The sequence below is a fragment of the Trachinotus anak genome, unplaced genomic scaffold (genome assembly GCF_046630095.1).
Source record: "Trachinotus anak isolate AG129_WGS33_773 ecotype Australia unplaced genomic scaffold, CSIRO_AGI_Tana_v1 ptg000011l, whole genome shotgun sequence".
NCBI lineage: Eukaryota > Metazoa > Chordata > Actinopteri > Carangiformes > Carangidae > Trachinotus > Trachinotus anak.
This window is the reverse complement of record NW_027273862.1, coordinates 10855015-10877253: the sequence shown is the minus strand read 5'-3', so window position 1 is coordinate 10877253 and position 22239 is coordinate 10855015. Positions and strand designations below refer to the sequence as shown.

The window sequence follows — 22239 nt, the reverse complement described above, 5'->3', positions numbered from 1 at the left end:
TTTCCTTCCATCTCTTAGACATTTCCTCTACTGCAGCCATTTCCTCTCTACTGTGTCTTTCCCCAAGAGGAAGGCCTCTACCGCAGCCTATATAGAACAGGGGACATTTTATACTCTGGTGGCTGTTAGGAATCAAGGGAATTCCATGAAGAATTGGGATTGAAACTCTGCTTGGAATCTAATAAATTTTTCAGAGGAAATTCACCACAGTGGCCTTTAAAGCTCTGAAGAACCAGAGAACACCAGTGAATTTAGATTTGAGTTTACAGAATTAAGGCCACCTAATATACATTGAAGTCAGAGTTAATACATAACTAGAGTTTCTTTTTTCTTCCTTGCAGACAAAGTTTTTAGCCACAGTTAGGCAGCGAGGGTAGGGAAAGAACTCTGTCAGTGCCCCTGTCAGCACCTGGGCCACTACAGCTAACCACAGTCTCTGAATGTAGGCAGTGAGAGATTTTGCCCACTGGAATCAATATATTATCACATAATTATTTATCAAGCCACACAAATTTGTGCAAAAAGTAGTACTAATGAAGGCAATGAAAAATATGATGGATATAAATTAACCCCGAGCTTTTATATTAGAGACTAGGGTGCATTTTTCACTTATTAAATAAATATTGGTACAGCATGTTTTAGCACTGAGGGGAGTTATTGATAAATGAGGAGCCTTTGAGTGAACATTCAGCTCATTTTCTGCTGAATGTCAGCACCAAGCCTATCCACACTGTAACCAGAGGATTATTAGCTTGATCAAGAATGTGCTGATCTCAGGGTGGAAAACAAGGTTTCACACAGATCTTGAAGATTCAAACAGCATATATATGTAACGAAGCACTCTCATGACCTCTGAATAAAAAGAAATATAGGACATGTGTAGTTAGCAATGCATTAATTAGATATACTGGATTGGTATCAACACCAGTAATAACATGGATTGGGAATTGGCCAGATATCACTTATCCACACTGTTTCTCAGTCATCTTTCTAAATGTTTCAGAAGAATGTAATTGAAAAGATTGTTGGCATGTTTATATGTACATCCAAAACTAACATCGCCACATCAGTAGTCAGTGCTCACTGGCACATTCGTAAACATGGTGAAATGAAAATAGAGCACTGACTCTTTCAATTCAAGATAAATATTTTTATTTTATAGATTTTTCATAATTAGTTTCACTTTTTTCCTTGATTTCATGTGCTTAACAGTGCATGAACACATTTTATAATACTGCAGTGTTTTTGTGAAATAAATTGGTTCAAAAATTTAGGTTTGCAGCTTAATGACTCAGAAAAAAGAGACCAGTTGAGAACCACTGAACTAGGGGATACTTGAGGCTTACACCTGGGCCAGTTCCCAGATTGCCATATGTAATTTGCTTTTATAAGGACATTTACCTACCAATGTCTCCTCTGTTAAGACTAACTTTAAATTGATGTGACCTATTTCTCATATGTAAAACTCTGACCAAGTTCGATTTAAGCTCAAGAAGTAGAGCCTTCCCTAGTTTGAGCTGCGCAATAATGTTCCATTGCTTACATTCACCAGAAGTTTCAAGTAAAGTTTACTGTACACATTCAATCAATAGTGGAAGAAATAGTCTGGAAGACATAACAGTCATGTGTGCCTGTCTGCTGACACATCACTGAGGTCCCATCAGCTCTTTAGCAGCTTCGCTTGGAGTTAACTCTTCCCTGCTGGGATGTGGCCGAGTAAACTAGATGACTCAGTCTTCCTTTCTGACTGGACATGATGCTTCCCCTCTCTCACTCATTTTCCCAGTCTTTCTCACTCACTGTGTGTCTAGTTGTGATTGCGTGTGCTTGTGTGTCTAGTTCAGTAAGTTTGCAACTGAGCAAGGCAAAGGAGGAGAGGGCAAAAAAAGATGATGGTTTTGCATGCGTCAAACCTCCCGTGTGTGTCTGGATCTCTCTCTGTTCTGTTTCTTTTTTTTTTTGCCTTCTCTGCACGCTTCCTTCTCTCTGGCCCAGTGCTGGGACAGGCGGACCAGTTGGGTCGATTCTTGCTCTGGTCCGCTTCACACCCTCCTGCCTCAAGGCTAATGACTGCTGCCTCTAAAATCAACAGACTCAGGAAAGAGAATCTTCAACCATCCAACTGTTCATACACTTACCTACACACACGTTACCTCTCCGTGTATCTATCTCTACATGTTATCTTAACGCACAAACAAAATCACATGCATAAACACTTTGTTAGATACAGACACATGTGCACATAAAGACAAACTCTTTTTTCATCAACACGCTCACACATACCAGTCTCCTATCCCCTGCAGCAATTAGCTATGACAGGTCAATTAACCGGGTTATTTATGAGCAGGGGATGCCTGCTAGTTGTGTTGTAATGATTCCAGATACTCTGTACGTGCATAGGGGAAATTGAATCCATGATGAATGTGGGCTGAAGGCCTTAGCTGCGAGCTGCATTTGCTCTTCATTAACTATTCCTCTGCAACACCATGTTTCTTTCAGTATTAAAGGGAAAATTAAGTCTGAAACACTGGGCATACTATGTTTTAGGGCTCCTCTGTGATCTTAACAGTTAAGACTTGATCATATTTGCAAAGTTTGAAGCTCATGCACATGGCATATAATAAAGGACCCATTTGTTCTTCTAATTTGGTGTCCTCTCTTGGTCAATCACTTTTTCTTAGTTCAGTGCACTTTGTTGCAGAGGAGGATTGTACAGGTCTGTCATGTCCTCATGTCATGAGTCATCTTTTTTCAGAACATTTTTTCCCATGCTCAGACGGTGATGTCTTTGATGTGTTTGCTGTAAAATAAGAGAACTGCCTACATATATACAAAGTTACATACTGCCCACGTCTCCACCAATTTTTTTTTATGTTATTCTGCCATATTAGTACCACACTGATGTTTAAAGAGGGTTGTGTGCCAAAAAACATTAAATTGTTGAATTACTGATATACTCTATGTGTTCATGTGATTCCCTTAACTCAGTAAAATTAGAATGTAACAACGGTCTACTTCTAAAGGGATTAAAATCAACAGGCATAACAGGATTTAATCAGGTAGAACTTATCCTGTCAAAATATCACTTAAGTGTACATCAAGTGTGTTAACAGCATTCATTTTAACCCCAACTCCACTGCAGCCTGAAGTGTTTCACTTTGTATGTTTGAACATGCTGTACCCTACATCCATCCATCCATCCGCTTTCTATAACCACACACACACTCGGGCAATTTAGAGTCACCAATCAACCTAATGTGCATGTCTTTGGACTGTGGGAGGAAGCCGGAGGACCCGGAGGGAACCCACACAGACACGGGGAGAACATGCAAACTGTACACAGAAAGGCCCCAGCTGTACCCTTTTTACACCAAAATTAGCAAGTGTAAGCATGCTTTTTAAACAAATGTAAAAAAAGGCGATTGACTCCTTTTACACTGCCAGCCAAGTTAACCTGAGAAGACACACACAAGTGCAGGTCAGGAAGAGTGAGCTGCTTGCTGCCATGCAGACTTGTAAAACAGATCCATAGCATCTCATCCCAGGATTGGCGCTCTGTGTAAAAGGCTTTGCTCGGTGATTGTGTGTTTTTAAAGCTAATTTCGTGGCTGTGCTCACTCTTTCATCCTCGAGCGCAGTATAGCTGTCGTGTTTCTGGTTTAACAGGCATGTTTACAGTGTGCTCTGAACAACATCACAGCACAGACAAGGGGTGAAAATGAGTTTGTTGACCCAGGTGTTGTGTTGACATCAATGCCAATCAGAGTGGGAGCCGATAAATACCTGCATCTACTGCAGAGTCATTTGACCTGGGTGTGAATACTGATTGTACCCTTTTCCGTTGCCAACAAAAGCCCAATGTTCATGCGTCTTAGCAGGTTTGTTGACCAGTGGAAAAGGGGCTTTAGTGGGTATTTGGGGAATGGTGGGATGGGAAATGGGGGACTGTATCACGATTGAGAGTCAGGATCAGTGAAAAGGTAAAATGCAGGTTAGGCTAAGGGCCAGATTGGAGTGTTGTACAGAGGATAAACCATCAAAGGTCTGAAGGCAGAAACACCACTCACACACAACAAAAATACAATTTATATGCACATTGTGACAGGAGAAGCAGGGAGCAGGGAGAGCCTCTACCTCTGTACAGTGTATCTATGCAGTGTTAAAACAACCAGCTTAATTGGTCCGGACACCGTAACCTGCTGGTAATGAATAGGAATTAAGCAGTCAAGAAAGAAGACAACAGTCAGAACCATGTAACAGGGGGTGGACTAGAGACAGAGAAAGTGGCTGTGTAAACAAGAGAGAATGAGATGTGAGTGTGTATTTGTGTCATCAATAAAGCACATAATGCAACTTAAATATTCATCCCCCCCATTTCTATTTTAACTCAGGCAAAGGCAGGTGAGGCTTGATGGATGAGTGAGGAAGGATGCATGCAAAAGAGGAGTTGTCTCCTTGGCAACTGAGGGTTGCCTCATATATGATTAATTTTCTTTTGACTTTCTCTTCCTTGTGTGGACGTTCTCATGTCTGCATGCATGTACTGTGCGGTTCGTCCACTTCATCACATGGGTTAGGGCTATGAGTGTGGCTTTGTACAGTGTACTGTGTACTCTCACATTTGTTCATGCATACATTAGTCCAGTCCATCACATTTTTGTGCTTGTCCTCCATCACATGTGACCTGGGGGGGACCTGTAATAATGGCCCAAAGTTGACAACCACTGATAGTTGCATCCTCATCCATTTCTTTTTTCTGTAAACTGACCCTTAAACCTTAACCATCTCCCTTAACCTGTATGGTCTAATGAAAGAAAATACATAAAATAATCTGGTTTGTATCCATATATGTGCATATATGTGGATCATTTTTTGTTTAATAAATTAATTAAGTGGATGATTTGTACATTTTTCTTGTGCTACCATTCAATTGAATAGTTTATAACTTTAACAGATGTTTTTGTACTTCAGTTTGCTCCCTGTTTAACACACACACTCACTTACCCACCACACAAACCACTATGTAACAAACAGGGTTGTTAAATAATGTAGAGAGCATGCGTCCTTGATCCCAGCACCAGCCAGAGGAGGTGAGCTGATAAACATACTTTGTTACTCTCTCTCACCCCTTCTCTCACATTTCCTCTCTTCATACTTTTTTCTGTTATGTATCACGCGTGAACACCATTTCTCTCTCTACTCCCTATCTGTCTGTCTGTCTGTCTCGAGTTTTCTGTCTCGGCTTGTCCTTCCTACTTTCTTTCAGCTAGTGAAGCCTCTCCCACCACCTCCCTCTGTTACCCTTGTTGCTCTTGCTGCCCCATCTTTCCCCGATTCTCTTCTGTTTCTCAGTTTCTCTCTCTCTCTCTCTCAGAGAGTGCTGGTTTCCTTACAATCAATAATAATGATTGAGCTGCCTGCTGTTGACAATCACCTGACACAATTGCTGTTGTTGTCTTCTTCTATTTGGCTGTTTTTGTTGGAAAGAAGTTGGAATTGTAAAGAATGGCTAAGTTTATTTTGCCAATTGTTATGGCTTGCTGCGTCTATGGCTATGTCCACAAAATGTGTTTTTGTTTTACCACTTTGGGAAATGGTCATATGATAGGAGCGTGATGAATCAGGGAAGGATCCATCATGACTAAGAAGACCCTGTCAGGAAGCGAACAAGGGTGTTGGGTCATCGTTTCCTCAAGTCTGCTCATCTCAACTAAAACGCTGCCCTGGAGTTTTCAAACTAAAACAGGCAAGAAAGTTCTGGGTTTAAAACCAGGGGCCTGGGGCCTTTCTGTGTGGAGCTTGCATGTTCTCCTTGTGTCTGCTTGGGTTCCCTCCGGGTACTATGGCTTCCTCTCAAAATCCAAAGACACATTCGGTTAACTGGTGATTCTAAAGGGCCCATAAGTGTGAATGTGACCATGCCTGGTTTTTTGTCTCTATATGTGCCCTGTGATCAGCCCCTGCGAGACTGGTGATGGACCCTGCCCCCTCCCAATTTCAGCTGGGATTGGCTCTAGCCCCCCGCAAACCTATAAAGATAGGCGGTATAGCTAATAGATGGATGGATGGATGGATCAATTTTATGGGACGCCAGGTGAAAGGTGAACATAGTAAAAGTAAAAGGTATCAGTGTGGATGTAGCCTCAAACTCTTGGTAAGGATGTAGATGAAGGAGGAGATCATTGTTAAAGATGTCCAGGGATTGTGTTTTGGCTGCTGGAAACACAAGGATTAGGCTGTTTTTCCACAAGTATATGATGCAGAGACTCACAAAACAATATCCAAACAGTGTCCATGCTATACAGGGTCCAGGCAGTATCTAGTGTGCATGATTCATTGCATGAATTCTGAGAGTAGAGTCAGACTATTGACAAGTGTTTAGGATTAGACACAAGTGTTTTGTTTAAATGGTTTGGTCACAGTGAATTATTTATATCTCTTTGAAACAGAAGAGGTGCATATAATATTGGTCTGATGAGCTCACGTTCAGCCTGCATTTGAACCCATTCATATGAGATCGCCATCTCAGGTTAATCACACACTGGCTGCGGTGTGACACACATTTAAATGATGTATTGTATAGAATTACATTACAACATTTAACATGTTTTAAGCAATGTAAAAATAGTTAGTATTATTATGTTTAACAAAGGTTTTCCCAAATAAAATGTAAAACATAAAGGAAAACTGGGCCTGGAAGCACATCTACGTTTATTTCCTCATTGCAAAATTCTGGATCAGTCCTTGTGCCCCGCCCACCATCGCTGCTCATGTTACGCCCTGAAAAGGGGAGATATCAATAAACATGCTCAGACGTGAGACTTCCTCTCCGACAGCTTCATTGAGAAAGAGACAGTAGTATGTCCAGAAATATTTACATACACATAAGAATAATTTCCATATGATACATTCCAACAGTGAGTTTCACAGTCCTTCACTTTTTCTGTCATCAGTGAAAACAGATGTGACAGGCATCTATGTGAAAAGTGCATTAATCATAAACATAAACTTGGGAATAGACAAGAAATTATATATAAAACATTTGTAACTGTTTTCCTCTTCTATTATAGGCCTATTCCTTTTTGTCTTGTCATAAACAATTACTTCTAGAACAAACGCACACATTAGTAATTTATCATACACAGACATAATCAAAGTTAACCACACATATGCATGTCAGCAATCTCTTACCCTGAACATGACACACACAATGTTTTGTGCCTGCGTTGGCCACTGAGATAATGTTAGCTAGCTAGCTGCTGTGTATCAATTGCATCAACTGACATAACACTTTCAACACGCTTAGCATTCATTCAACAAACATTTTAGCAAACATACTCCAACGTCTGAGAGCATGGATACTCATTTCATACCTGAAAAGGGGAGATATCAATAAATACTCTCAGATGCTAGGCTTCCTCTCTGGCAGCTTCATTGAGAAAGAGGCATTGCAGCCAAGAGTTTCCCCTTTCCACAGTACAGGCATGACTAATCAATCGATGAGCGCCATTTCTCAGAGCAGCTCAACAGGTAAATCCTGGATTAGATCTTCTGACAGAAAGCTAATCTTATACTGGGTTTAGAGTTTTTAACCCTGTTAAACCCCTTTTTTAAATATTTTAACCTCTTTCACACACTTCTGGTTTCTTTCAGCTTTTATAGTGATTAACTATTTATGAATGAATTCCCCATATTCTCTATTACAATTTTATTGCCTTATGAACTTATCAATGATCAGTCTTAAACACATCAATCTGTCGCACTCGCACTAGATTGACAGATGAAAGAGCAAAGCGTATCAAGACGGATAGTGGAGGAAACATCGAAGAGACTCAGCTATATGTTTGAGCCACAGTCAGACCCAGAGTTTTTGAGGAGTTTATTGTTGGTGACTAGATGACGTATCAGAACGGTATAAGCGTAGTTCATTGTTTATGTTGTTTGATAGCTTGTAACTGGCAGTAGCTGACAAAGTGTTAGTGGCTGTGTTAATGCAAACTCTCCTTCTCTGTACTGACGAAGGAGCAGCATGCATCAAGGCGGTTAGTGTTAGGATCAGAGAGACTCAGCGTTCACCAGCGTAATTTCAAAAGACTTGACTTGAGCTTCTCCTGAGTCACAGATGACATTATTCAAAGTTTTAATGTAAAACTGGTAGAGTACCCCTTTAAGTGTCAGTTTCAGCCTCTCTACATGCTGGATGTGCCTTTTTTGATCTTTGTCAGAGAAGTTGGGAAGTCAGGTTCATGTTGAGTGGTGCTAATATTAACACTAATTTCCCACTTCAATGGCTTGTGTACCAAAGCTGGGTAATGTGCAAACCTGGTCTAATTAAGGGCCAGGTAATGTTGTGCAGCGCAGTGGCTGTATCTGTGGCTATTGCTTTGCTGTTAAATGCTGATTCTTTTTCCAGTTGAAGAATCTATTCATCTAAAGAAAAATAAACAGCGATAGCCTTGTAGTGTCTATTATCTATTCTTATTTAGTCCCACTATCTAGTCTTAAATTTCCCCTTTGAACAACATGAATATGATTCTCTAATTCAGCTGAATTCCTGGGGGATCCATCTTTGAATTAGATGTTATTTACTTCCGTGGACTGCATGAGTAACCGCTTATTGACACTTGTTTCATTTCTGTTTCATGTTGAGAGCATGTCCGCAGAGAACACAAACTTTCTAGTCCGGTGCACAGCTCGCTGACTGCGTACACTGAAGGTCTTTGAGGTACTGCCACTCAGCTCAGCATTTCCCCTCTCTTTGTGCTCCGTCCAACAAAAGTAATGATGTCTTTGAGAACAGCTATCCTTCCTGCCTCTCTAAAACAAGAGCTGTAGCCCAGCCAGTGGCTTGCATTAATACAAGGCTGTTATTGTAAACAGGGGTAGAGCCAACCGATAAGCAAGCATTAGAATTTAAATTGTTTACTGCCTGCTGGCTATGATTACTAATGTCTGTGTATATTCAAGCTGTAAATTTATGAAATGTGAACTGCCACTTTATGAGCTTTTCTGCTCTTGATTTGGGTTGATTGCATCTTCAGGGAAAAAGAAATATTTTGTTTGAGTTGGCCATTCACATTCCTAAATGTGGCTCCACTATTACATTGTCAATCAGTGTCTGTGGTAATTTCTACTGTTGTTATGAACCACCATCTGTCTTCTTTTTCTTGCTAGCCTCTTACATTCCTGTGTAAAATCTAAAATAATTAGAGTGATTATTGGCCTTGATGTGCATTGTTCATTGAGACCATGAAATCAGTAAAGTTGCAAATAAATAAATATAAATAAATAAATAAATAAAGATGTAACATGTTGTAGTAGATTATTTGTGTCCCCACTTGCTCCTCTGCGGATTACCCAGAGGCCATCTGTGTTCCTCGCAGTGTTTGGTACCTGGGGGGCTTGTTGGAAACCAGGCCAACCCACATTTGTGTGCCTCACACTGCAGTAAGTCTCTTCTGCACTGGTGTTTCAAAGATGCCTCTGTACATCTCTACATCTCTCTCTCTTCTCTCTCTCTCTCTCTCTCTCTCTCTCTCTCTCTCTCTCTATCTATCTCTCTCTATCTCTCTCTCTCTCTGTCTTATGCTCTCTCATGGCTGTGTCCCCTCTGGTATGTGGACAGCACATCAATGGGAACATTAAAAGGTTACAAGGCTTGACAAAACGACACATTCACAACTCCAACCTGACACTTTACTGTATACCCTTTGATCCTACAGTCACACACACACACACACACACACACACACAGGCTGTCTATCTCACTTCAGCGTCCTGACACACACTCTCACATGACAAGAACTGGGAATTGAGAGAATTTTACATGTAATTTTAAAAAAGAGACTTTGAAGTCTACCTTTCCAAAACAGCATGATGTTTTTTTAAGTATTTGGTAAATGTCACAGTTAAATATCAGACACATTAGATATAGTAGGGGCCTTTAACAGCCCATGACCCTGTTTTTACATCTCATAGTCTCATGACCTCACCATTTACAGAGCTGTCCCTGTTGTTGTGAGAATTTTAGAAGGCATTTGTTGGTAATTTGTTGGTAATTTACTTAAAGTGCATAGATAGTTTACATATATATATATATTCATAATGATTAAATATTGCATGTTGTGTCCTTGATTTTTGCCTTAAAATGTTTAAGGACTGTATATCAAGCAACCTTGCCACTCCCAAGGTTGAGAAACTGTTGAGATATACTTGTGTATACACTTCAGCACATTGCCCAGCAGTGATGTTTAAGTGTGAGGCACTGTTGGCACAGGCGAGTCACACTTCAGCTCGATCTGTCAGCAGTGAACATTAAGTGACAGGGCACAGGCCTGTTTGCCTGAGCCTTTCCAGAAAAACAAACATGTGAAATCATTATTTTGCCGTCCTCCGTTGCATAGCAGGATATTGCATTGCTTTGTGCCATGCCATTCTGCTTGATAATCTTTGAGGATGGAATTGTTTTGTTATGTAACTTAAAGGAGATGGCTCTGCTGTTGTTCTCAGGACTGTGTCAAGGCGAGTGTTTCTCTGGGCTTCCCTCTCTCAATTATTTTTCTCATCATCTCTAATTATACAACAATCTGGTGTCTCATGCTCGCAGGTGTACAGAGGAAAGTGTGCAAAGCCAGAGTGTCACTGCAGGTGTGTTTGTATGCATGTGTGTTCATTGTTGGTTATAGGGATCGTGTTGTGTGCTGACTGCTTCCATTAGAGACACAAATGGACACAGAAAATAGACTTTAAGGAAGAAATAAAAGAAACATAAATAAAAGAAAATAATAACCACAGCCACACAGTGAATAAACAGCATTGTAGCATTTATAATTTAGATGAAAGTGGCCTTTTGACCAATTAGCCTTGTGCCTCTACTGTCCCTGAATATTCCTCACACCTTCCCTCTGCCTAAAAAGTCTAATAAACCTTTTGTAAAGATTAGCAAAAAAAAAAAAATTCTATTCTTTATTTTTATTTATTTTTTCATTCAAAGAAGAGCTCTCCTTTTGGGACTAAATTAGGAAGCAAGTTGGAATGAGGTGGTACTGCTCTTGTGTTTCTCTCCCCTTTATAAATGTAACTGAATTGGAGAGGAGAGAGTTAGACGCAGATAGAAACAGAAAGGAAAAGAAAATGGTTTAGGCTTTACCTGAATATGTGCAAGTTAGTGTGTACTTACATGCTGCAGTACAGGGATCAGCTGACTTAGGCTAATTGAACCACGGGAAGAAATGTTGAGTGATTCTCAAGCAGGAGCAGTCACTGAGCCAGAGTTTGAACATACTAGGTGAGGGAGATTTACAGAATCATCATTTTCCATTAAGTTTCTTTATTCACCTTGAACTTGGCTTTCCGTGATTACACTGCTGAGATGAAATGGAGACATTACTTCTCATGCACACAGTCATGCCGCTCTGTCTATGGCAATACATAGGTTATTGGTATCTGCCCCATGAATTTCTGTTTGATACTTCAAACTGACATAGCTGTTAGGAGCTAACAGCACAACACTCACAGATTAAAACACAGGTAATGGAATGCCTCGGCAGTGAGAGATGGTTACTGTGGTGTTTGCTTCGCCATTCTCCACCTTTCATTTACTTAGACCATATATGGGGTCACAGCGGGCCTGTCTGCAGGTTAATTGAATCCACCCTGGCTGTGGCTTGATATACAGTATTTACACATAAAATTGATGGCAACCCTGCTTTGCCTGCGTCATGCATTAAATACACTGTGCTCTGCTAATACTCCACCACAGCACGTTGATGTTGACAGATGGAGTATGTAAAGTGAGGCCAGTCATGCATATTTACCACTCGATGTATGCACCTGCTCACGCTGTTGTTAACCTGTATGTACGAATAAACAGTTTACAGGTAGAATGCAGGCAGTTTTTCCATCAGTACCACCTGCTACTCTCTCTGCTCTGTTGGAATAGCTTAAGGGTTAAGTGCCTTGCTCAGATGCTAGTTGGCAGTTGAAGTAGAAAATATATCTATATGTATGAACCCATGCACCAATTTGGGCATGAGGCAGATTTCTGTAGAAACCACCGAAAAGATCAAACAAGCTATGATTACTGTAGGATTTAAAATCCTTCAGATGTGTTAACACAGCAAGCACTTGGGCTGTCATATTTGAAGTTAAACATTATAAAGCACCAATGTCTGCAGTTATAGCCAATAACAACTGCAGTGGTGAGAGTTGCTTCTGTTGTTATTATGGAGCGACAATGTTTTCTTGTTTGTTTGCTTTTTCCCTCCTGATATTCCAGACAGAATACACTTGGTTTTTGATTAGCTGGGTGCTATGGGCTTTTGTTGCCTCGGTACACCACAGTAATTAGGCTGTCAGTCAAAACCAGATGGCTGGTGGCTAAAATGGAGACATCGTCTGGAAAGTTTTCAGATGTGTTTCCTGTTTAGTTTTGTTGTTGTGTGTCCACGAATCATTATGGAATGAGGACACAGGAATGCTTCTAAATCTCTAATACTGAAGTATTAGTGCTAATGTTTCATTATAATGTTTAGATATTGTCAGATTTACTCACCCAGCATCCATCTGTGTCTTTGTCTCTCCTCTTAACAGATTGTGTTTGAAGGAATTCGAGGCCCAAATTTCGAGGGGGATATCGCCATTGACGACGTGTCTATCACCATTGGGAAGTGCAAACAGGAGAACACTGTAGCCAGCGCAGGTAAGACAGGTAAGATAGACTTTTATTTCGAGTGAAGAGATGTAAACACAAAAACACAAAGAATCATCTTTGATTAGCTATGTCCACCTTGCTCATTGTCTCTCTACATAAAGGCATGTTTAAGAAAACTGAATTAAGGAAAGCAATATAATTTTTAAAGGTCTAAAAATGTTGATAGCCTTGTTGTATTTAATAGACATGCCAATAAAACGCTTTGCTATAAGAAGCCAAAACAGAGCCAAATTAATCTGAGGTGAAATGATTTAATTTCAGCAGAAAAGAAATGAATTGAGAGGCAGCAGAGAAGGGGATTACTGTAGAGAGGATTTCAAAGGAACAAGAGAAAAAGAACTAAATGTCTTCTTAAGTGTTTGGTAAGTGAGGAAATAAGGTGCTGAGAGAAAATGTTGTCAATGTGGGGGCTGTACGCAACTGGAAACCACCGGCATGGAGGCGAACTGGAAGGCTCATCTTCATTTGTCGCCCTTCCTGAAGCCTCTATCGTTTTATTTATTTCACATTCCCCTTTATCTTTTCATCCTTTAACTTTGCACACTACAACCCCACTGCCTCCTCCACACCCACATTCATTATTTCTTCTTACCTTATGTTCTCTATTAGCAACTTACCCTTTATTATCTGTACACCTCTGCACACTGCTCTTCATCCTTAAAAGCTTGTTATTTACCCTTTAGAGAGAAGGAGGGAGAGGACAGAGAGGAAGTGTGTGATGATAAGGATTTAGAAAAAAAAGATTATGAGTGAAGCGGAATGTGCAAGACAGAAATATCTGCACAGTGAGAGATAGAGAAACACAGCTGGATCCAACCTGGAGAGTTGTTTTCACTCCATAAACTGACCATGATTTCTTCACACCACTCATGCCAACTTGCTAGACAATTGTTAGTTCTAAATACTGTTTGTGAGGGTCTACTTTTCCTTAAGGGTGAACCAGAAAGACAAAACAGTGAGTTTCAGTGAATGAGTGCATGTCTACGTAAGTGTATGGAGAGAGACTCAAAAAGCCAAGAGGGCGTGTGTGTGGAGAGACAAGAGACAGAGAAAAGGTCAGAGAGTGAGTGAAAGTGTGTATGTGTGTGTGTCTGTGTGTGTGTGTGTGTGTGTGAGGGCGGTGAGAGAGAGAGGGGAAGAGTTGGAGAGAGAGAGATGGGTCCAAGAACCAAAAGAAGAAAGAGAATATGTGACTAAAATATACCTTAGGTGGAATAAAAGCTGCCCTCTACCAGCCAAGACGTGCATTCAGCAAACACACACACACACACACACACACACACACACACACACACACACAGACGTACATCAACCTCATAGTAGCCTTCATTGTGTTCTCTCTGTCTGCAGATATACACAACAGGTAGTTGGCACCATTATATTATTGCACACTGCCATCACTGTTGAGAGATGGGCACAATCTGAAACTGTGTAACCGAATGGGAATCAAATATGTGGGCCAACATGTGGGTAGAACACACAACTGATCTTTTATCCGTTGTCCAGGTGATTCATTTGATTTCATATTTTTTTTGGCATCTGTGTCTGTATAATAGAATCACTTTTACATAAAGTCATGTCACCATTTACAAAAAGGCATGTAGTTTGTACCATAATTTGTCCACTGTTTTTAAATACAATTTGAGTTTGAGTCACTTTCATTTATATAGTCAAACTTTACAAAACAAATGGCTTAATGATCTGTGCAGCATATGACAATCTCTATCCTTAGACCCTCAATTCATATAAGTAAAAACTTGCAAAAAACACCTTCTAATGGTGAAAAAGGAAAACAACTCCAGGTGAGGCAACATAGTTTTTTATGATAACTAGATTCTATGGAGAAATATGTGGTAAGAACTTGGTTTTGTTCATATTTTACTGCTACGCCCTAATACAAAGAAAACATTAGAGCCATGGAAACAAGACAAAAGAGCAAAGATTAGAAAGTGAATTATTACCAACTTGTTTTTACCTCCTCAAAGCCCCAATATGTGACGCCTGTCTGTGTGTTTATGAGTGTGTGCTTGGATGTGTGCAATCTCACACATATGTGCATGTAAAGACACTGTCGGATGGAGTGAATAATAGATGAAGGTGTAAACAGGAAGAAGGAAGGCTCTTGAGCTCTCTGAGTGTGCGTGTGTGTGCATTTGTGTCCTGCAGGTTTTGTGCAGGCAGAGACATACAGTGGAGACAGATGGGTAATTAACAGGCAGGCGACTAAAGAGTCCTTGCCGCTGTAAGAAACACAAATGCATCTGTCTTGAGTACAGATTTTCTTGCCACAGTGGAGCTGGTGAGGTAAAATGAGGATGAGAGAACATTACACTCAACTTTTGTTTTTTTTTTATGTATAATGAATTTAAAACAAATGTGAATTAAATGAATCTGCAAACTCAGCTATAGCATCAGCCATCCATTTAATGGAAGATGGACAGGATTTATGAGCAAGCCATTTTATGTCACGTCCAACTGCACCCAAACCAAAGTTCTTGGGTAATCTTGGGTATGACAATCTTCATACAAGTAAGTGTTTACCATCTTTCCCAGAAAACAGTGGCAGTACAAGTTTAGATACATGATGAAAGTGAACAAGTGCTTTTAAATGCACAAGTACAAAGCACATAACAGCAGTAGCAAGGTTTGATCAGCAAACTATCATATAACTATGTGTGCGGTGTGTGTGTGTGTGTGTATGAGAGAGAGAGAGATTTATGATGTTTCTGAGCCAGAGTGCACTTTTCTAGTGAGACCTTGCTGCCTATCCCTACATCTCACATGGATGGGGAAGGACAGTATGTGAGCCTGGCAGCATCACACAACTGACACATCACACCTGTATCATACATACGCACAGACACACGCAAACACACTGCATATGGAACTGACACACATATACATTCATCCCGTAAGAGACTTATTATGCACATATGCACATGCAGAGATGCACATAAGCTCACAAATACACACATTTGTCATCTATAGTATAAGCCCTCTCTCACACACGCATGCACACACATTTACTTCAGGTTAACACAGGGGACTGTTATCCTGCAGTTCTCCACAAATGAAGGATGATTGCCTATGACATGTTTGGTGCAGCTCCACCTACATAAATTGCAGAGCTCTGCCCTGCTGAATGTGTTTGCAGAAGAAGAGAAGAGGTGGTGGAAGGTGAGCTTGTCTCCGATTGTTTTACTCTTAACTGAATTTTCTTTTCTCTTTATTGCTCTTCTTCTATCATGGTGACCCCATATTCTGAGAAGAATTAGAAACAGCTCAAATTTAAGGTAGAAAGCAAAGTTTGGGTAGTAATTTTAATTTAAATTTTTTGTCTAAAGTGGGACATAAACTTTGGGGAGATTATTGTGAGCTAAACAGACTGGAATTGTGAGCTCACAAAGAAGCAGATGTAGATCCTCTAATTGATGTTAGTGGATTGAAATGGCTGTGTTCTGCCTGTACAGTGATATACATGGAGCCAGCCATATCACACACACACATACACACACACACACACACACACAATGTGATGCATACTGTACGTCCATAGTAATCCATTACCTTTTTAACTCCATTTAATTCCATGACAGAACAGAAAGATGGATTACATATCGAAACCTGTATCACTGTCGCACAACCACTGAGATAGACAGTGATTTACAAACCATGTGTGTACTGAGCATGAAAGAATGAAACAGAGAGAGAGAGAACAGGGGTAGGGTTAAAGGAAGGACAGAACGAGAGAGACAAACAGAGACATGTAAAATGCCATGTTCCACTTCAATCTGTCGCCTGCAAACTTCAGGAATGTGTGTGCGTGTGTCTGTGTGTATCTACGTTTATGGATCAAAGCTTTATTATAAATATTGATTTTCTGCCTGGAGGATGGACCCTTGATATGAAATCATATTGATCTTTTTAATGCAATGCCTACTTTTTATTTATGAAACTCTGTCTTTGAGCAGCTTGCATGTGTAATTTGTTGCTGCATTTGTGTAATTCTGTGTGGAAAAGAGATGCTGTATGTATGTAAAAGAGGAGTGTGGGGCTGTCAAATCTTAATATAAAAGAAAATATAAAGGAAGCCTCTCATATATGCCAGTGCTGGGGTTCTGAACAATTAAATGACCACATAAAAGATGTGTGTGCTGCATCTTCTCACTCCAAAAACAATAACAACCTGCACAAAAACATCCAGAAAAACAATCCATTATGTATCGGTTATGATAACATCAATTCGCATTTATTTTACTCATTAAAATCTCAAAGCTGTCATGATGATGTGTGGGATATCAGTGGTAACTCTCTTGGGGTTTTTTTTCATTCTGGGTTCAGTCTCTTTCTCTCTCCATACTTTTGATAGTGGTAATATGGTTTTGTATTCTTCATGTGATGGTACGTGGAAGAAAGCTCTAAACTCTCTGCCACAGCCGGACTTTTAACACAGCACATGCCTATGCACTCAGCCTCAGGCTTAACATATATATATGTTATATATACAGTATATATGCACAGTTACTTACCCTTTGGTTTATTTAATGTCAAGGTTCACCTGTTCTTTATAAAATAGTGCTTGCATGGGACAAAGAAATAAATTATATGTAAAATTGCACAAAGGAATAAACATCACAATTTACACCTTTTAGCTGGTTTTATGTAAATTGTATTTCAAAAGGAAAAGAAAAGATGATGGCTGCTGCTCAAACAAAATCTCACATTGCACATGGGAAGTATAACCTTCTAAAAGAATTAATTATAAGCAAAAAGTGATTGATCATAAGCTATAACTGCACAGACTTGTGCCTTTTGGAGTTTTGCTTTAATACCTGATGCCAGCATGAGTCAAAACACTTTCATAAATAGCACAAGTTGGCCGAAACATGTCTCGATTGTTTTCATGTATAAACTAATAAAATAGCCCTTTTTTCTTTGTTGTTTCCATAGTTCTGATTGGTGGATCACACTCACTCCCGCTGGCCAGCTGGCTGACCTTTGGCCTCTCCTGCTTCCTGTTGCTATTCTACAGATGATGAGCACTTCTCACGACACCACCACCTGTCTGCCCTGACAGACACTGCCCTGACTCGCGCTCTTCTACTTCTCTCTCTAGCCTTCCCCTTTGTCCTTTCCTCCAATTACCTCTCTGTCTTCTTCACTCATTGTCTTTCTATCCTACATGCATCCATTTCATCCATCTTGCTTAGATAGATGGTAACACAAAGTCTTTGTCTACTTTCTCCTCCTCTGCCTTCTTTGAACATTTACCCCTCAGACACTCAGTATAGCCAACTGACGCTCTTACCATATTTAAGGTCAACATACTTAATGATCTTCGACAGTTGAACTTCACACTCTGATTAGACTCACGTTATCCATGTCAGAGTGTCACTTTGTCATCTTTTCCTCTTCATCATCAACCCCCAAGTCCATACACGCACCCTCTCCACTCCTTCGAACCGCAATCCCCGACGGCCCCTCCACCCGATTCCCGAGACACACCAAAGTGTCAGACACTCTACCAAAGATGACAAAGGACCTGAGGGAATAAAACGAGGGAACAGGGATTCTGGGAAGAAAGTAAAAGAGAGAAAGTGGGGAAAATCCTTCTTTTTTACAGAAACTGTCTCCCATTGGGACCACGGGAGCTACTGAATGACAAAGAGACAGATGAAAAAAAAAACTGATGAATGAATGAATGAGTAAACAAATGAATGGTGAGGAAAGGACAAACCAGAAACAGAGGGAAAAAGAAGGGTGCTCCTGGTAGCCTCTCTGCTTGCCCTCTGCTTGCCACAAGGGAGGAACCTCAGTGCGGATTATACGTGTACATTTATCTATATATATATATTAAATATAACAAAGTTTAAACAAAAACACAACTATGACAGTGGAGGACTTTACAAAGTGAAATTAAAGAAGCACAACGTTTATACAACCTCTGCTGTTCCTTTGGGTTTTATTCTACTTATTATGTGATGTTGCAATTTGTCAGACCTACTCAATGTTTTTGATATTTAGCTTTTTTTTTTCTTTTGTTTTGTTTATGGCGTTATAAAGGTCAAAGGCAATGCGTAATAAAGTATTAATATTTACAAGAAGAAGTGAAGGAGATTTGTGGTCCAGAGCCTGAATTGAGCACGTGGAGGGAAATAAGACGATGACCCTAACCACCTGGATAGAAACCTCAACTTTTCTTCGCACAAACAGTACAGTATTGAACATACACACTCAGTTTTCCTCGCTGACATCACAGTCTGGCTCCCAGCTCACCCTCTTCCTCAAATACATGTCTCATCCTTGAGTGACAAAGAGGGAAACCACAGATTGTAGATGCAATTTTTATATTTCTGCTCCCTTTTCACAATCTTCCCATCACTGGACACCGTTGACTCAGATGTCTGGAGTTATCTACCACAACAAAATAGCTGGACATTTCTCTAATGAGGAAGAAGTAAAAAGTGGAGTGGTATGGGAGGCAGAAAATAACCTGGAGTTCAGTTGAATAGATGATCAGAGCGCTTCATTCTCCACAGGTTATTGAATGTCATGTATGAACTTCCCATACACTTCTAAGTGAAAGATGGAGAAGACTGTCAGTATCTGACGGGTGTGCAGCGTGGATTACATATCAGATTTTCTGTCATTGTTTAACTAATGTTGAATGTCTGTAGTGTAAACAATTTTCATAATCACATAGATATGATTGTTAAACTGAAGCAATACTCATATCTATAGATCTATATACAATACTTTATGATTGCATTCAAGATAGATCAGTCTGCAGAAAAAAACAAAAAAAAAAAAAAACATTTGTCCATAATACATGATAATTCTCTCCTCATTTATCAGTTCTGATTTGTAATTACCAGTGTATTCGCCATTCATGCAGCTCACAAAATATCCACTGAAGCCATGTAAATCATTCAGGGGATAGTGTGTCTGCATTTTGCTGCATCATGCTTCAGCTCAAGAAAACGCCACAGTCACCAGTCACACTGCTCCAGTAACTGATATGCTTAGGTATGCTCATCATTACCATGTGCATTACATGTGAATCAGTCTTTTCAACACCTCTTGTATCATTTCATGTTGAGTTTATCATTGCACTTTTTTTGTTTGCTAGTTTTTGTTTTCCTTATTGTGGTTGGTACAGATTGTATTAATAATAGTTCAGTCATAAATAGTACATAACAATACAGAAATGATGTGCCTATTTGACTTGCCCAGTCTGGTGTGGGAGGTAATTTCCACGTTAAGCTGCACTGATGGTCACTGTATGTGCAGAGCATCATACTGTATCATTGCCAGCTTTTAGTTCCCACAAAGGTGTGTAAGACAAATCTACACCACAGACAGTAGTGTATTATAAAAACAAAGGAATCCCTTTGAAACCTACTGTAAGCGAATTATTGCAGAAATGTATCTTATCTCTGTGTTGGTCTGCTGAGTGCGCCTGTTGCAGGTTGAACCTGACTAATACAAACTATTGTAGAAGAGAGTCTGAGTGACATGCTTTCCTGTAAATGTATCTTCCTCATTCTGTACTCGTATACAGTACTCAAAGGCTAAGCTTAACACATTTTCAACATTTTAATACTCTCTTCAAATGCTACTGTCACTTTCCCAAAATGCAACATAGCAAAAAGTGTTTGTTTTTAGGCATTCATTGCCATGCCTCCAATACACCTGCTCATGTGGCTAAGCGAATTGACTATATGTTGTATGTATAAGAGCTTAAGTTGTACAGTATCACAACATAATCCAGTACTAGAGCAGCAAACTGTAGGTCAGTATGTTACCCATACTAAAGAAATATCATTAATCATTGATATGCATGGCATTCCATCATGCTAACTGTCAAATCATGTCTCATATTTCCTCATACTTCAATGACTGACGTAACATGGACAAAACCATTGTTATCATTGCATTTGGACATGTGACAGCTGCAAATGAATAGACACAATACTGAGGAAATCTTAAGATGTGTTGTCTGTAATCTTTGTTTTGACACACACGCACACGCGCACACACACACACACACACACACACACACACACATGCTGTGGTTGTGTTTTAGCTTTTTATGACAAATTCAAGTTTAAACGGGATGACACTGCATTATTGCACCCACCTGAGAACAGAATATCAAAGCATAACACACGCACATGCAAATACAATTAATCTAAATCATTGCTCAGCTTCTATTATCATTATCAGTGTGTTGACTGATAAAGCAACAAGCTTAAAATATGGGACATGTGGCAATAGCAGTGTTGGAAAGTAAATGGCACTGTGTCCAAGTTGTGTCTTATAGAACAACATTTTTTTTTAAATACAACATGAATCAATAGAATAATAATTCCAAGCTGGCACACAACAGTCAACTGTGATTCATCATAAGCAGTGCTTGATTCCCACTTAAATAACCATCCTGATGGGAATCTTTGTTTTCAACAGAATGTAAATCAATTAACTGTCATTTTTCATATAAACCATATTAATGATGGCAAATGGTAAAATAAACCATTTTATTAATGGTCATGTCATATCTAGAGCAGACCCAAAGTGAGGTTTGCGTATATATTCCATAATAAAATCACATGCTGAAAGCTTCACTTATAATTCAAGCGATATTCATTATTTCAGTAGAAAATAAAAGAAGCATGTGCTTCATTTGTTTCAAAATACAACATCTGTTCATAAAATGAAAGTTGAAGAAGCAATTAAATAAAAAGCTTTTATCAGTGAATTCAGAGAATATCTGTCCTGGATGACATGCTTTGGTAGCAAACACAACCATCCTCAATGTGCTGATCGCCATACAATGCTGTAGCTAAGCACAGTCAGGACGTGTAGCACAACTGCCAGTTAGGATATACATTCAGAAGTGTTTGTAACTTCAAGGACCAGAAATGTAATGAATTTGAAATTTGAAAATGAAAATGAAATAAATAGACCTCTACAGTAATATAGAATAGAACCCAATACCTGTATAGATCTTTGGTTTTTAACCAGCAAACATAATGGCCTTATTAGTTGACTCTGAGAAATTGATGCTTCAAATATGCTGAGAATGAGAATGTGATGGATTTGCCCAAAAGTAAAAAAAACATTACACCAGGTAGACAGAAGGACCCCCCCCCCCCCCCACGACCCCCCTCCTCTAAGATATAACTTAAGAGACTTAATTTTGATAAAGACAAACCAAAGACAAGACAACTAAGTAAATGTTTACCATATATATTAGTTATGAAAATGATGTGCAATTTAATTTCGTCTCATCAGGCAGGTGACACAGTAAATCTCCTTACTATCTGAAAAAGCTTTGGTTCCAAAATGTGTCATTTAAAAGGTAAATCTATTTTAGATGCAGAAAGGTTACATCTGTGAAGCACTGTGGCTCAGTGAAGTCTTCTCAAAAAGAAAAGAAGTCTCCACGGGCTGTTTCCACTTTGTGTTCATGTGTTTACTGAGCCCCTGTAGAGCTGCACATGTACACACACAAACACATACAGTAC

General features: G+C 39.6%; 1 protein-coding gene across 2 annotated transcripts in view; it reads left to right on the top strand.

The window, feature by feature from the left end:
- Positions 1–21880, top strand: part of LOC139627469 (MAM domain-containing glycosylphosphatidylinositol anchor protein 1) — a 161738-nt gene extending 139858 nt beyond the window's left edge. The window contains exons 17-18 of one of the 2 annotated variants that reach the window (XM_071488245.1): positions 12592–12700; positions 17663–21880. In XM_071488245.1, the coding sequence (XP_071344346.1) occupies positions 12592–12700; positions 17663–17748 (195 nt within the window). In that variant the 3' untranslated portion in view covers positions 17749–21880. Of the gene's footprint in view, positions 1–12591; positions 12710–17662 lie in introns of both variants that reach the window. The other variant, XM_071488243.1, reaches the window with a different exon arrangement.
- Positions 21881–22239: the final 359 nt, after the last annotated feature.